The sequence below is a fragment of the Myzus persicae genome, unplaced genomic scaffold, assembly GCF_001856785.1.
Source record: "Myzus persicae strain clone G006 unplaced genomic scaffold, MPER_G0061.0, whole genome shotgun sequence".
Classification (NCBI taxonomy): Eukaryota; Metazoa; Arthropoda; class Insecta; order Hemiptera; family Aphididae; genus Myzus; species Myzus persicae.
Genome location: NW_019102203.1, coordinates 211,983 through 225,531, shown reverse-complemented (window position 1 = coordinate 225,531; position 13,549 = coordinate 211,983). Strand labels below are relative to the sequence as shown.

The 13,549-nt window shown below is 30.3% G+C and overlaps 2 protein-coding genes across 2 annotated transcripts; both read right to left on the bottom strand.

The window, feature by feature from the left end:
• Nucleotides 1-1,365: 1,365 nt before the first annotated feature.
• On the bottom strand, nt 1,366-2,468 carry LOC111031553 (zinc finger MYM-type protein 5-like). Its single transcript, XM_022311556.1, has 2 exons — nt 1,625-2,468; nt 1,366-1,547 (listed from the first exon to the last, which is right to left on the bottom strand). The coding sequence occupies exons 1-2, from the start codon at nt 2,466-2,468 to the stop codon at nt 1,366-1,368; spliced, it is 1,026 nt and encodes a 341-aa protein (XP_022167248.1).
• A 4,444-nt stretch (nt 2,469-6,912) lies between these two features.
• LOC111031543 lies at nt 6,913-12,881 on the bottom strand. Its single transcript, XM_022311546.1, has 5 exons — nt 11,956-12,881; nt 10,343-10,808; nt 10,120-10,281; nt 8,006-8,126; nt 6,913-7,209 (listed from the first exon to the last, which is right to left on the bottom strand). The coding sequence occupies exons 1-5, from the start codon at nt 12,879-12,881 to the stop codon at nt 7,022-7,024; spliced, it is 1,863 nt and encodes a 620-aa protein (XP_022167238.1). The 3' UTR covers nt 6,913-7,021.
• Nucleotides 12,882-13,549: the final 668 nt, after the last annotated feature.

Sequence of the window (13,549 nt, the reverse complement as noted above, 5' to 3'; positions counted from 1 at the left end):
AACAGTACTTTTTGAGTGTTATTGTTGGTATATGAGTGTTTCTTTCTACAAAGAAAAAAATATTTAATATTAAACAAGCACATTATAATATTAGCCTAGAAAATAAAATCATATTGCTGGTAGATAAGTGCATTTAATTTTAGTTGGCGTCTGAGAAAAGTTCTTGATTTTTTTCACTCAGGTGCACTATATTTTGTCTAAATTGATGACAAGTTATTACTAACTAATTGATTGCTCTAAAGTGTAGCATGACAAATTGGAAGGCATTACATTTTGTTTTTCATAGAATAACCAGTGTTCTTAACTCTTAAGTTACTTTATTTTTACTTATTGACCCCGTAGCCTGTTGTAGGTACCTATAAAATGCTATATACATGGAAAGTTGCATTGCTTTTATATCAAATAATAGGTACTTATAGGTGCTTACTTGAAACTAAAACAACACATTTGGGAATAGACAGTTTTATGATCGAAAGAGTTGTGAATAGGTCATAATCTTACCAATTTAAAATATTATTCTTGTCCCGAATAATTAATAAATCAACATTTGAAATGATTGCGGTAAATATAGAATATAGCTATAGGTACACTGTACAAACTACGTCGTCGTCAGCATAGGCACAATTTCAATATTTTACTGGGGGGGGGGGGGAGCTCAGGAAGTTTGCCCCCCCCCCAATTATATATATATTTTATACTCGTCAGAATATTATAGTATATTATTTAGGTACCTACTCATTTAGTATATTTACCTATAAGTACTATAGTTATTCGAATTTCTTACACCTCGGAGGCGTTTCAGTAATTATTATTAATATTTTAACTAATGATAATAGGTATTTTATTATACCAAACACCAGTTTTACAATGTTTGATATGTTTAGTTATGGATTTATTGACGTTATATTTATAGCAGATGTCAAATAGGTAAATAGCAGGGCCGGCTCAAGCAAAAATAGTGCACTAGGCAAAACCTAAATTTGCCGCCTCTAAAAAAATTTGAGCTCTAATTTAAACTTAGCCCCTCCCCCTATTTTTTATGTGACATAAACACCTACATGAAAATTTTTTTTTATTTTTTTATTTTAAAGGAATAACAACTAGTGTTGGGACTATTGGGTTATTTTTATATATTTTTATATTAATGTCATATTTGTACAGTTATATAATATAACTGATAATAAATTCATTAGGTAGGTACACATATTTACATTTTAAGAATTCATAATAATATATTCAAATATTTATTGCTTTATAAAATATTTTTCACTTTTAACCTTACAAATAATTAAACCTTTGTCATAATTTTAAGAAATAAAAATTATAATAATAATATTGATAAAATAAAATAAAACAAACTTAATTTTATTTAAAATTGACTTTTCTTGCTTTTAGTGAAGCAAAGCTCTGTATAAGTTCATCCATGTCTAATTCTTCAGCAATTTCACTTTCAATAGATAGAGTGGCTAATCCTACTAATTGGTCTTGAGATATATTTGTTCGCAAATAATTTTTTAATATTTTAAGTTTTGAGAAACTCCTCTCGGCTGTTGCAGCAGTTACAGGTAAAGTCAATAGAATCCTTAATTTTGTCCAGCCATAATTTTAATAAGTGATATTATACGATTAATAACAGCTTTCCAGTGTTCAGTTTCCGCCCTAATAATCACCTGGTTAACATCATCTATAGTTTTTCCCATTTTCACCCTTATTTCTAATTCTTTCCAATTTAGTAATGCATTTTTATGATAAGGCGAATTTTCGTGATTTTTGAGAATATTTCCTATATTTTTCCAATCTCGATTACCATGTGTAGCAAGAGAAAATGTACCAGATTTAAACAATTTACAACAGAAACAAAATACTGAATCAACATCTTTTGAATACATAAGCCAAGTACGCTGTATGTTTTCACCATTTGATAGAATTCGATAAAAGTATTTACTAGAAAATGATCTACTGTCATCATTTATAGGATACTGAGTTAAAATAATCTGAACTGGGTTATTAAATTTTTTTACTAATATTAACCTATGTCCATTATTCAATGGATCAGGCCATTTTGATGGTTCCTCAAAAAATGTAAGGTCAATGCTATCATCAGAGACGATATTAATATCATCTTGAACATTATTTGAGATATTATTATTAATTATTTCCTCACAAATCGTGTTGTTATTATTAATATTTTCAGGATCTTCAACATTATTTGATTGATGCTCATTATCGATATGACTTTTTGAGACGTCATTATCAATTATTTTCTCACAAATCGTACTGTTATTACTAATATTTTCAGAATGAAGCGTAAAGTTATTCACAGACAAATTATGTTCGATTTGTTGATTTGGTTTTAAAAATTGAAGAAGACCAACCCGTTGCTTAGCAGAATCTTTTTCTCGTTCAATTCGTTTTTTTTTATATTGTGCACCCGATAAACGTTGCCGTTTATTCCCTTCTCCTGACATTTTCAAACTGTAGACTCTACAAATAAAATATAGTAGTAAATTTGACGTTTTGTTGAGTTTTTACTATGTTTTATTTTTATTGATAAGTGATAACTATTTAAATATGTAACATCGCACATATGATATAATTGATTAAAAAAATTTGACAGGTAATATTTAATTTAATGTTAAAAATATAAGTAACCCAAATGTATTTATATAACATTTATTATAGTGTTGCACATTACGTATAGTTTCGACTTGTTAATAAAAAAATCGTATTTTCTAAACTGAATATTAAATTTAAAAAAAAATTGTATTAATTATACCTACCTATTTAAATTTAAAAGTTGATGAATATCAGGATATTTCTAGTTAAATCACTTTAATATGATAATATTACATGGTAATATGAATTATATTTTCTAAAGATAAATAAGTTAAGTAATTTTAAAATATAAAAAGAAATGAAAATATAATAGGTAAGTACAAGATTTATATATAGACATAAGTTTTAATATTTGGTCATTAAATCATTATTTGAACATTAGTTTTATAAATATGTACGATGTACCGATAGTATTTTACTTACTTAAGTAATCAACTGAATTTCAATTTTGCTTGTGTGTTGTGTCAGCCGTTAAGAATCGAGCACGAGTCACGATGAAATAAAAGTTAGATACAAATTATACGAATATACAATATACAAAATGCTGCTGATGCGATTAAAATATAAAACAAAACCGTAACATGATTTGACATGTCCAAACTGGAAAGCGAGTGCGTCCGATGCGTTATCGCATCGGCCGTACTCGCCGGTCAAGTTTGAACTTTAAAAATAGTTTTGTTTTTCATCGCATTGGCCTTACGAATATTGACAGAACGTTATAAGTATTTTATTATGTATTTATAATTATTATATTATATTTTTTAAAGTATTTCATTGTACTAAATTAAATTACATTTTTTAAAATGCCGGCATGCCGCCCCTGTTAAAGTGCCGCTCTAGGCAGGTGCCTAGCTCGCCTATGCATTGAGCCGGCCCTGGTAAATAGGTCTTAATAGTAGGTAGGTAGCATCGAATACGAAGAACCATTGGTTCACAGTGTTTGCGCCGCCGCCGTTTTTAGTAAGTTATTATCTGTCAACGACTGCATAATAATATGATAGGTAGGTCGTAGCAGTACACCTATAATATATTAATATAGTCTGATGTAATCTGTATAAGTAAGTAAGTTTAAAATATTATAAAAACCTTAAGGCTTTGAACAATATAATTAAATTCACAGTTCAGGATGAACTGATATTTGTCATGTTCAAAACCTTAAAGTGATGAAACAGTCTTAAATCTTTAAATCTTAATAGTTTACTAAAACTTACAGGCGGTAAACAGATGCAATTATTGGAGTGCTTAAAATACCCTAACACCATACGTATATAATTTGCTTCTTTTTTCACTTGAAGACATTATTATTACAACTTAATAATAGATGATATTACAAAATTCGGCAATTTGGAAACTATTTTAATAAATTTATAAGATATTTGATGGAATACTAAATTTAAGTGTGATCAATAATTTCTACGTTGGATACCCAAAAGAAGTTCAAGTACATAAGTAGCTGATGATGTAGCCATATAGGTATATTTAGCAAAACTTCTATATAGAGTATAGACTATGAACTATTATACTTATATCCTACGTAATACGTATTATAATTTGATTTTAGAGTAAAATGTTTCGAGTGGTCTTCAGTTAACCTTATCGTTCATATAAACTGTTTTTAAAAAATTAATATTTTTTTTTTTTGATCAAAATATTTTTTTAATGTTTTATTGTTAGGTACCTCGATGTTTTGTTATTATGCATTTACTTACTCAAGACCATTTTCTACAAACAAGAATTGTAAATCTTTAGCATTAAAAATGATTATCCAATCCTTTTAGGAGGCATCGCCCATTTGCGGCAAAAAAAAAATGAATTTGTTTTGGTTACATGCCAAATTTACATTTGTGTACATTTTACATTAACAACTTCAAGTTCAATTCATATATTTAAGAGACACAACAAAAATTTAAAAAAATTTCAAATAAGCAAGGATATAAAATGTTTCAACATTATGATCAATAATAACCTATCCTAAGGAGTACCTATACTTATTCAATATCCAATAATTGTCCATAACCATATTTTCTCCCTTTTTTTTCTTGTCGTACATTTCATTCTCATTAGTTATACTGATTAAAATAAACAAAATACAGACGAGAATATTACGTAGGTACCCATATATATAGTGTAACTTAACGAATGTCTATTAAAATCACACTGCGATCGTTATTATCCGATATCGAAGTACTTATTAAACCGTACAACATAATAAAACTGATTTAAAGCTTTTTTCAGCCTGTCTACTCAATAAAACACAGAACTTTAAAATCTATAGATTTGTGAAAATAACTAATAAATATGAGTTACAAATGTTACAACGTAGGTATGTTGTGTCTTTAAAATAAATGAATTAAATCAAGTCATTAATGAAAATGTTTACACAGGTAAATTTGGCGCAAATTGACCGTTGGAAAAACATATCTTTTTTATTTTTGCGTAAATGGGTAATTCCCGTTTTAGAGTACATGGGAAGAATTCGATTGGGGACTGGAGCAATCCTAAACCATCGATTTTCGACAATGAGGAAGCCCCAGTGGTTCCACCGTTTTAACTTCCAACGTAGACAATACTACAATAGACATATTAGAGTTATAATTTATAATACAGATACATTAATACTTATACAGTTGAACTACATACTATATCTATGAACTGGAGATTATGCCCACTCAGCATTCACTCCGTCACTCGCTTTCCAAAAATTGACATAATATTATAATATATAATTTATAGGTAAATGTAGGTAAACTGTAAGTCGTTGACACCTGGAAATTGGAATATCGCCAAATTTTTAACAGATCGTGAAAGCAAAACGTATACGATACATATAAATACAAATTGGTATTTATAACTTATGATGGTATAATAGGTTGGCTGTTGGGACAGATTAAAAATTAAAAATAACGCCGAACTAAAACCAATGATAGGCACACGTCAAGGTAGTGAGAAAATTTATTAAATTATAATACCTGAAAGCAGGGCCTCATTTGTAAAATATCCATTTAAAAACGCGTGCGGACAAAAAAATATACACGGATAACGGCAGTTTCTAACAAATTACACACCGTGGCGAGGATGCAGCTACACCACGCTGTAGTCGATAATAACTAATGTTATTATACAATGAATTATGCGTAAATCGTTCGCATATGGACGGATACCTACGCATTTCTCGACAATTGTGTAGTGTCATTTATTAGTGCTTTTAAAAGTTGCAGCGACGAGCGGTACGTAGTGTGACTATAGTAGGTATACATATTGTCTATTCATCATATAGGTATTATGTATTAATAGCCTACTGCCCAGCCCACCATGTGTATTCTGTATGTTTGTAGTATATTATACACTATATAATATACTATACCTTTCCAATGTATTTACAAGTTATAAGTTATACCTAATATAGGAAACACTCATAAATAAAATGTACCATTTCGATGGAGTTAAAATGTAGTGCGGTCATCCACAATATACATATACATAGACCATTTACAAAATATAAATTTAAAAAAAAGTATTGGTACCTAGGGATATAATATTACAATATCTCACGCGAATGATGAGAACGAGTCTTGCGACTTCAGACGCCAACGAGACGACTATAATATATAGTTGCAGCGCACGAGTATAATTTAATTCTCTAGCCAGACGTATCTATTTAATCCTCTGAACGCATAGTCCTATAATCGTATTTCTTCTGGGCGTGGACAACCGTAGAGGTAGGTACTAACCATGTACAACGAGAAATCCCCTCCATTTCTTACACTCCTCTATTGCTTTTTCATTTGTTCGCTGGAACCGGTAATGCAATTTCTGAGAAGTCGGAGCTATATTGACACTCAGTCTTAACAATAATAAAATTATAAATTACAATACTATGCACATGGGTGACAGATTATAGATTGTAAGACAACACTTTCTGTGTTTTTTTTTATATAATAAACGTGTCAAAACGGTTTATTTCAATTCCAAAACTTCAAAAACGATGCCAATATGTAAAATAGGTACAAAATGCATTTAAAAATCGAAATATCATATTAATATTATGATTGAATTATATTATATAAAAAAAAAGCACAAATAAATAAACAACATCAAAGTTAATAGTAGAAATATTAAATAATAAACGAATACTACTTAGCAAAAAAATATTACACGTATTTATAGGAATCGTAAAAATATATAAATATTATGTAAAGAATGTAGTTTTTCAGTCGAGGAATTTCTCATTGAGTCTTGTATTTTATCGTGTTGGCCATTGTTTTAAATTAAACTTTAATACAGGTAATATAGTTATTTAATATAAAAAAAAAAAAATACGTAAAGAAATCGATTTTCCCGTTAAATTTATATTGTTTGGAAAAAACACCATTGAGCTCATACACAAAATATAAAGATTAGGAACTCAAAACAAGAGATCGGGTGTAGTTTCTTCACTCCAGGGCACATATGTGTCCATCACTGACATGTCTTCTTCGTTTTTATCGACCGCACGTTTTACAGGTTTTATATTACTTCTGCTCACGCCATATTCACCGAGAAACGCTTCTTCGTTTGTTCCCAATTTACTTGGAATGTAATTGCCGAATTTACCTAAACAATAAAATTATAATTTAACGTTTAACAAGAAACATTTCCCCGAGATAATTATAATAATTAGAAATTCATAGCTCAAAAATAATTCGATTCTGTTTATAATCTTTTGAAACAATAATTAAAAGCGAAAATGTACACTCATTTAACAGAAAAAATGGAAGTATTTTATGTTATTGTGATTTCATTAATTTCCAATGATTAGATTTTTTTTAAATATAACAACTTCTCAAAATATTTTTGATCGAACTAATGTATGTTCATGTTAATATTAAATATTATGTACGTTACAAGTATGAAAATAATATAACCAATGGGTTTCGAAAAGTTTGTTTGAAAGGAATGTCTATATGAAATTAATACGCAGTGTCCTTATTGATATGCTAAATACATATAATTATTTTAGTTCGATTCAAGTGCAACGGAATAAATAAGCGGACATCATGACGGATGAATTATACACGCATAGTAATGTGGTAAATCAATATAATATATATAATATATATATGTGTGTGTATAATGAGAACAGTTGAAAACTAAATGCAAACGGGATATTTCAAGATGTAATTTCAATGTTGAACCTTGACCATCAGTGAAAGTATTCGCGACCTACTTTATGTAGATTGCAGACCATACCGATAACAATACGTACATATTTAAACGAAATATAATACATTTTATCAGTGTATAGTTTTATGCGGAACGTAATAATACCATGTATATGAACCATTGTTTTTGTTCCAGTCTGCAAGAACAAAATCTAAAGGTATTCCAAACGATAAATTGTGTACATTACTTTTTGGCGACATGGTTGAAGAATCGTCGTTTGTGGTTGACTCCTCTTCGATCAACATTGAAGCTTCAGACGGATATTCGTGAGTCGTTTCAAGTATGTCGGAGAATTTTATGTGGAGGTCCTAGAAAATAAATGGTAATTGTTAATGTGACACATCAATAAAGGCTGTCACGTATTCGATATCGTATTAAGAATTAAAACGGTAATTATTCGCAGATTCAATTGCATATGGCCTTAAACTAGGTTTACTTAGTTTCCAACAGTTAATACTTAATAGAACACAGTGCCGTTATAAGTTGTTATTACAGCACAATGACCCACAGTTTATGACCTTCGGATACTATATTCTTATACAACGAAGAATTTTCTACCACTAAAAATTTTAATTTTCTATCGCGAATTTTAAACGGTTTGTAGATTGGTTATTTTTTTTATCGGACTACATATTTTTGCTAATGATTGACCTAAAACCGGTATGGCAACCTAAAATACCTATGCAACAAACTATAGCACTTACTATAAGTATAATACACCTTACAACCTTACGCGAAAGTACAAAGAAAACATAATTACTTATTCAATTTCCCATTAAAATGTCACGGTTAATACTTCGGCAAACGTAGTTAATAACAATCTAATTTTAATAATTTTAAGAGAAATAATCTGAATAATAAACAAATTATAAAACACCATGTTTAATGGCACATATTCTATTATCTTAACCAGGCGATTTTCCTGAAACTATAAATATTAATCTGAACGCAGAACATATAATTTACTATTAATTACGATTTTAATTCACACTAAATTATTTGCTGATTTGTTATTTTACGAAAAAAAAAATGCATTCCTGTGATTATCTTGACATATTCTCTGATATTGTTTTGGATAGGTTTTCCAATCAATATTTTTATCAACTAGGTACCTATTTTAACAAGTTTTTCGATGAAGTAATATTTTTTTTCCCCACATTGTATTTATTTTAAATTATTATAATTGTTGAAAGAGAGATAAACCATAATAATGTCCATATAGACACTTATTTGGCATTAAGTAAAATCTTAAAAAACTACAACATTCAAAACATTTATATTTAACAAAGGTTATATTGAAGTAATGACTACAAAATCTCATTGAAACAGGAAATATTGTATGTGCATCATGTTGCCCAGTGGCAAATACTTCAGCATTCAAGTGTCATTGTGCAAAAGAATGCGTACATATTGTATTTATAAAATAAATAATAATGCCCGAGGCTATTTCTACAAAGAACCAGCTCATTGACCTATGATGAATGTCTTCGAGCTATAATAATAAAAAACTTGTTTAATCTACCCTTTATTGTTACTTATTCAATTATTTTCAAACAGAAAAATCAGGTAAAGATAAGTTTTAATTAAAACTCATTCTGTTTGAAAATTACTACCAAAACTCTATAATGTTTGCAAATTATTTCTTATTATTACTTTATGATTTAGATTTTAAACTAAATGTACTTATTTTTAAAAAAAATTTTATATACATCTATGACAAATAAAATGCTTAAGAAAATATGTATTTATATGAGTTTTTATAATTAAGTATAGAAGTCTGAAACATTAAAAACACCTTTCAGCAAATTGTATAATATAATCCCAGAAATCTCATAATTATGATATTTTATGTTTAATACAATTTAATAATACTTACAAATATTACTAAACAATACTTTTTTTTTAAAATATGATTTGTTCCTCTGAATATAATGTACAAAACCAAATAGTTTTGGTTATTATTTATGTAAAAACGTTATTTTTGAAAAAATTATATACTCATATAGGTATAATATCCAAGCCATAATATTTCAAATTTCAACCGTCATAGAGTATAACATTTTAATGACAAATCAAGTATATTTTAATACTTCACAAATCAGTGTTTGGAAATATAATTTTATATCCAAAACCATAAGCATAGTAAAAGTTATTATTAAATTTATAAAAAAAATAAGAGTTCAAATAAGTACTTAATAAGGATAAGAATAATGAGTGAACTGTGAGATAACATTCAAATGTAATTATATAAAATATGAAATGTATCATGTAAGACACAATTTTGTAGGTAATAAAACTTACTTTTTTCGGAGTAGGTGTATTTTCTTTTCGAAGGTTTGAACGACCAATTACAATATTGCCACCAACAAAAGTGACATATTTATCATTATTTACATTATCAATATCATCAGTACTTGATTCTTCACAGTGTGCGTCCAACATGATACAACCATCTTTAACTCCCTAAAATTAAATAAATTAATAAGATAAAAATAATTATAAGTCAATGAAAACTATAAATTACATAAGAATTGTCTCTTCTTTGCACTGGACCATCACTGTCAATATAGTTTGGGACTCCTTTTCTGTTGACGAAATTAAAAACTACGCTGTTTTCATGATTATCCCAACGTTTTTTATCCCACAAGCCACTTATTCTTTTTTCACCGTTGGTATTATTGGTACTATTATTATTATTATTGTTTATAAATTTGTTTTCTATTTCTTTATCAGACAATTGAGCATTTGTAGTTTCTTCAGGCTGTAAAGTAGTTCTGGTTGTTGGTCTGATAACACATATCTGCTTGGTTTGTATTGATATTGGTTTATTATCAATAGCTGTTGCAGTGATGGCGGTTTTAATAATAACCCTGTGTCTTTGTGATCCACCATCGTCAGACGACATAGATGATTCATCTTGGCTAGAACTAACCTCATCATTGATCAATGATTTGGAACGATCAAAACCCAATGGCTCCTTCTTTTTTAATCTATAAACAGATAACCAAATTAGATAATATACTTAGTCATTTTTAATTAACAGAATTCATTAATTTTTTAAGTAATATTTTACAAAATTTAAGTACTTAGGTAATAAATTAAACTGTCTTATAATGAACACATAACTTATATAGTTATACCTAATAAATGACAAATTTAAATAGATAATAAAGACATACGGCATAATTTATTAAGAAATACTTAGGTACCTAACATGAATCAACTTTTGGTTTGAAACTATTAAAATGTTTTCTGTTTTCTGATCTTCATGAATACCTATATAAGAATGTAATTGGTATAACCTATAACTTTCATTACATACCTATTTAAAATACCCACATACTAAATCATTTAAGTAGGTAATATTAAACATTAACTATTTAACTATAAATATAAATACAGGCAAATTACATTTGTTATACAATTATTATTTGACAAATAAATACACAACAAATCATAATGCAATTGTGTGTACCTATAAATACCTAACTAATTAATAGGTAGGTACTACAGCAACTCACATAGTAAATGGAAAACAAAACGAGATTAACGAACTAGGTGCCATCTATTATCAAAGTTTAATGTTGTTTTATAAGTTAAAACTGTAGATAACCAAATAAACACATAACAAATTATAGATATTAATAACTATCAAACACTACAGTCTACAATGTTACATTAAAAGAAAATATATTGGTATATATTATGTAGGCAATTATAAAAAATAAATCGCATTCAAACTCTAGGTTTTAAAGGTATATAGACACCTAGTTTAAACTATATTTGAATTAATTAAGAGAATTTAATGAGCTCATAATACCTGACTGTTAACAGAAGTAATAATATGATATAATTTTGGTCTTATTAGCTATATATTTAACATTTTATAAGTTTGAATGAGTGATCGCTGACCATTCATAGAACACAAATGAAATTAATAGAAACCTATTGACAGATGAATAAATAGTATAATAATAAATACCTACATGTTTTATTCATATTACTATCTAGAATATGTGTCAATTATAATATGTAACCATTTGTCTAATAATTATCATGAAGAGATAGGAATTTAAAACAGTTATAAACAACCAAGTCGGTACTCATCCACAACTTATTAAATGTGCATATTATTACCTATTAGGATATTTAATTGGTGGGGACATTTTCTTCAATGGTGTTTTGTTCATTCTAGCCGGACGTGATTTTTCTGGACTCATCATCGGCTTAGGTAGAATTGCAGGCTTTATCTTGATGGGTTTCACTTCGGTCTGTGTTTTGGTTTCAAATATTTTTTTATATGTCTTGACAACATCCGGTGGTGGCAAATCACCATTAGTTGTTTTCGGCTGCTGTTCATCCATGTAGCCGTTAGCGTTGACCGAATGGGGATCAGACAACGTCTCCATGGAACGGGCACGTTTCATGGTTTCACTTTTGACAGTCGCTGCCACACTGACAACGTCCGGCTGCGAATAGAGTTTGGGTTTGTCGATGAGCCGTTTGTCGTCAACGATGTTGTCCATGCTGGTGGACCGGCGCAACGACGGCCTGGGTTTTTGTTCGCGCACCGTCATGCTCATGTACTTGGATTTGAGTTTGTTCACGATGCCCGGACCGTACTTGAACTCTTCACTGGAATCCGAATGGTAGTCCTGGCCATTGGTGATTTCGGTGATGATCTGCGGTTTGGTTTTGAATTTTGATCGACAGCGGTTGATCTGCGGATTTTTCTTGAAATTGGTCATGATAGCGGTGGCCTCGCACTTGAACAGCCTCATGCTGGTGGGACACACGGCAGTGCCGACTACGACTGTGGGCTGCTGCTGCTGATGCGGCGGCTGCGGCATCGGTATCTGGGCGGCGGCGGCGATCGGCTGCTGGAGAAAGTGTTGAGTGGTGGGGGGGGACCAGGTCCATTGAACTGGTTTTACCTGTAGTTGTTGTTCGTTATTGCTGCCGCCGCCGCCACCGCCGCACTTTGATTGATTGTTTCTCGTCCGTCTTCTGTTTATCAGCTCCAACTTCCACGGCGGAACGTTAGGGTCTACGCACGTATCCATCCCGTTGGTTTTTTCGCGAAAAAAACACCGGAAAGTTCGTTCATCGACGGCGATGACGGCGGCGGACGCGCGCACGCACACACCGTCTTATCGATCCTGCCGAAGCGGACGGCTACGATTTATTGCCTATAATAATAATATTAAGTAATATGATATTCTCGATCGATCGGCAAACGGTAATCCAATCTGTCTGTCTATCTACCTTCCTGCCTAGTGCAGTTGTAGGTATCTAAATGTTTACTACTAAAATATCTAATTCCTACCTACTGAACTACACGTCCGTAAAAATAAATAACAATAACAATCGTTATCACAAAACGTTAAGGGTCGGAGGGGCGGGAAAAACTGAACTCGCTACGGCCGCTTTTAACGACGATAATGAGTGTTAACGTCTTTCCGTGCGGCGCGTTTGTCGTCGTTGCTGTCGTCGTCGTCGTCGGTCCTAGTCGTGGCTGCAGCTGCTGCGGTTGCGCCGTCCGCGTTCATAATATTATTAATATCGTATCTATAATAATTGTTCTCGTTATCGTCGTCACTATAAAGCCGTTTCGCCGTACGGTTGTCGGTTATCGCTCCGGTAATTATGGATTGATAATAATAATAATATAATAAATCATTAATTGAAGGACTCGTGAACAATAATTTGAAAAACGGACAAACGGTCGTCC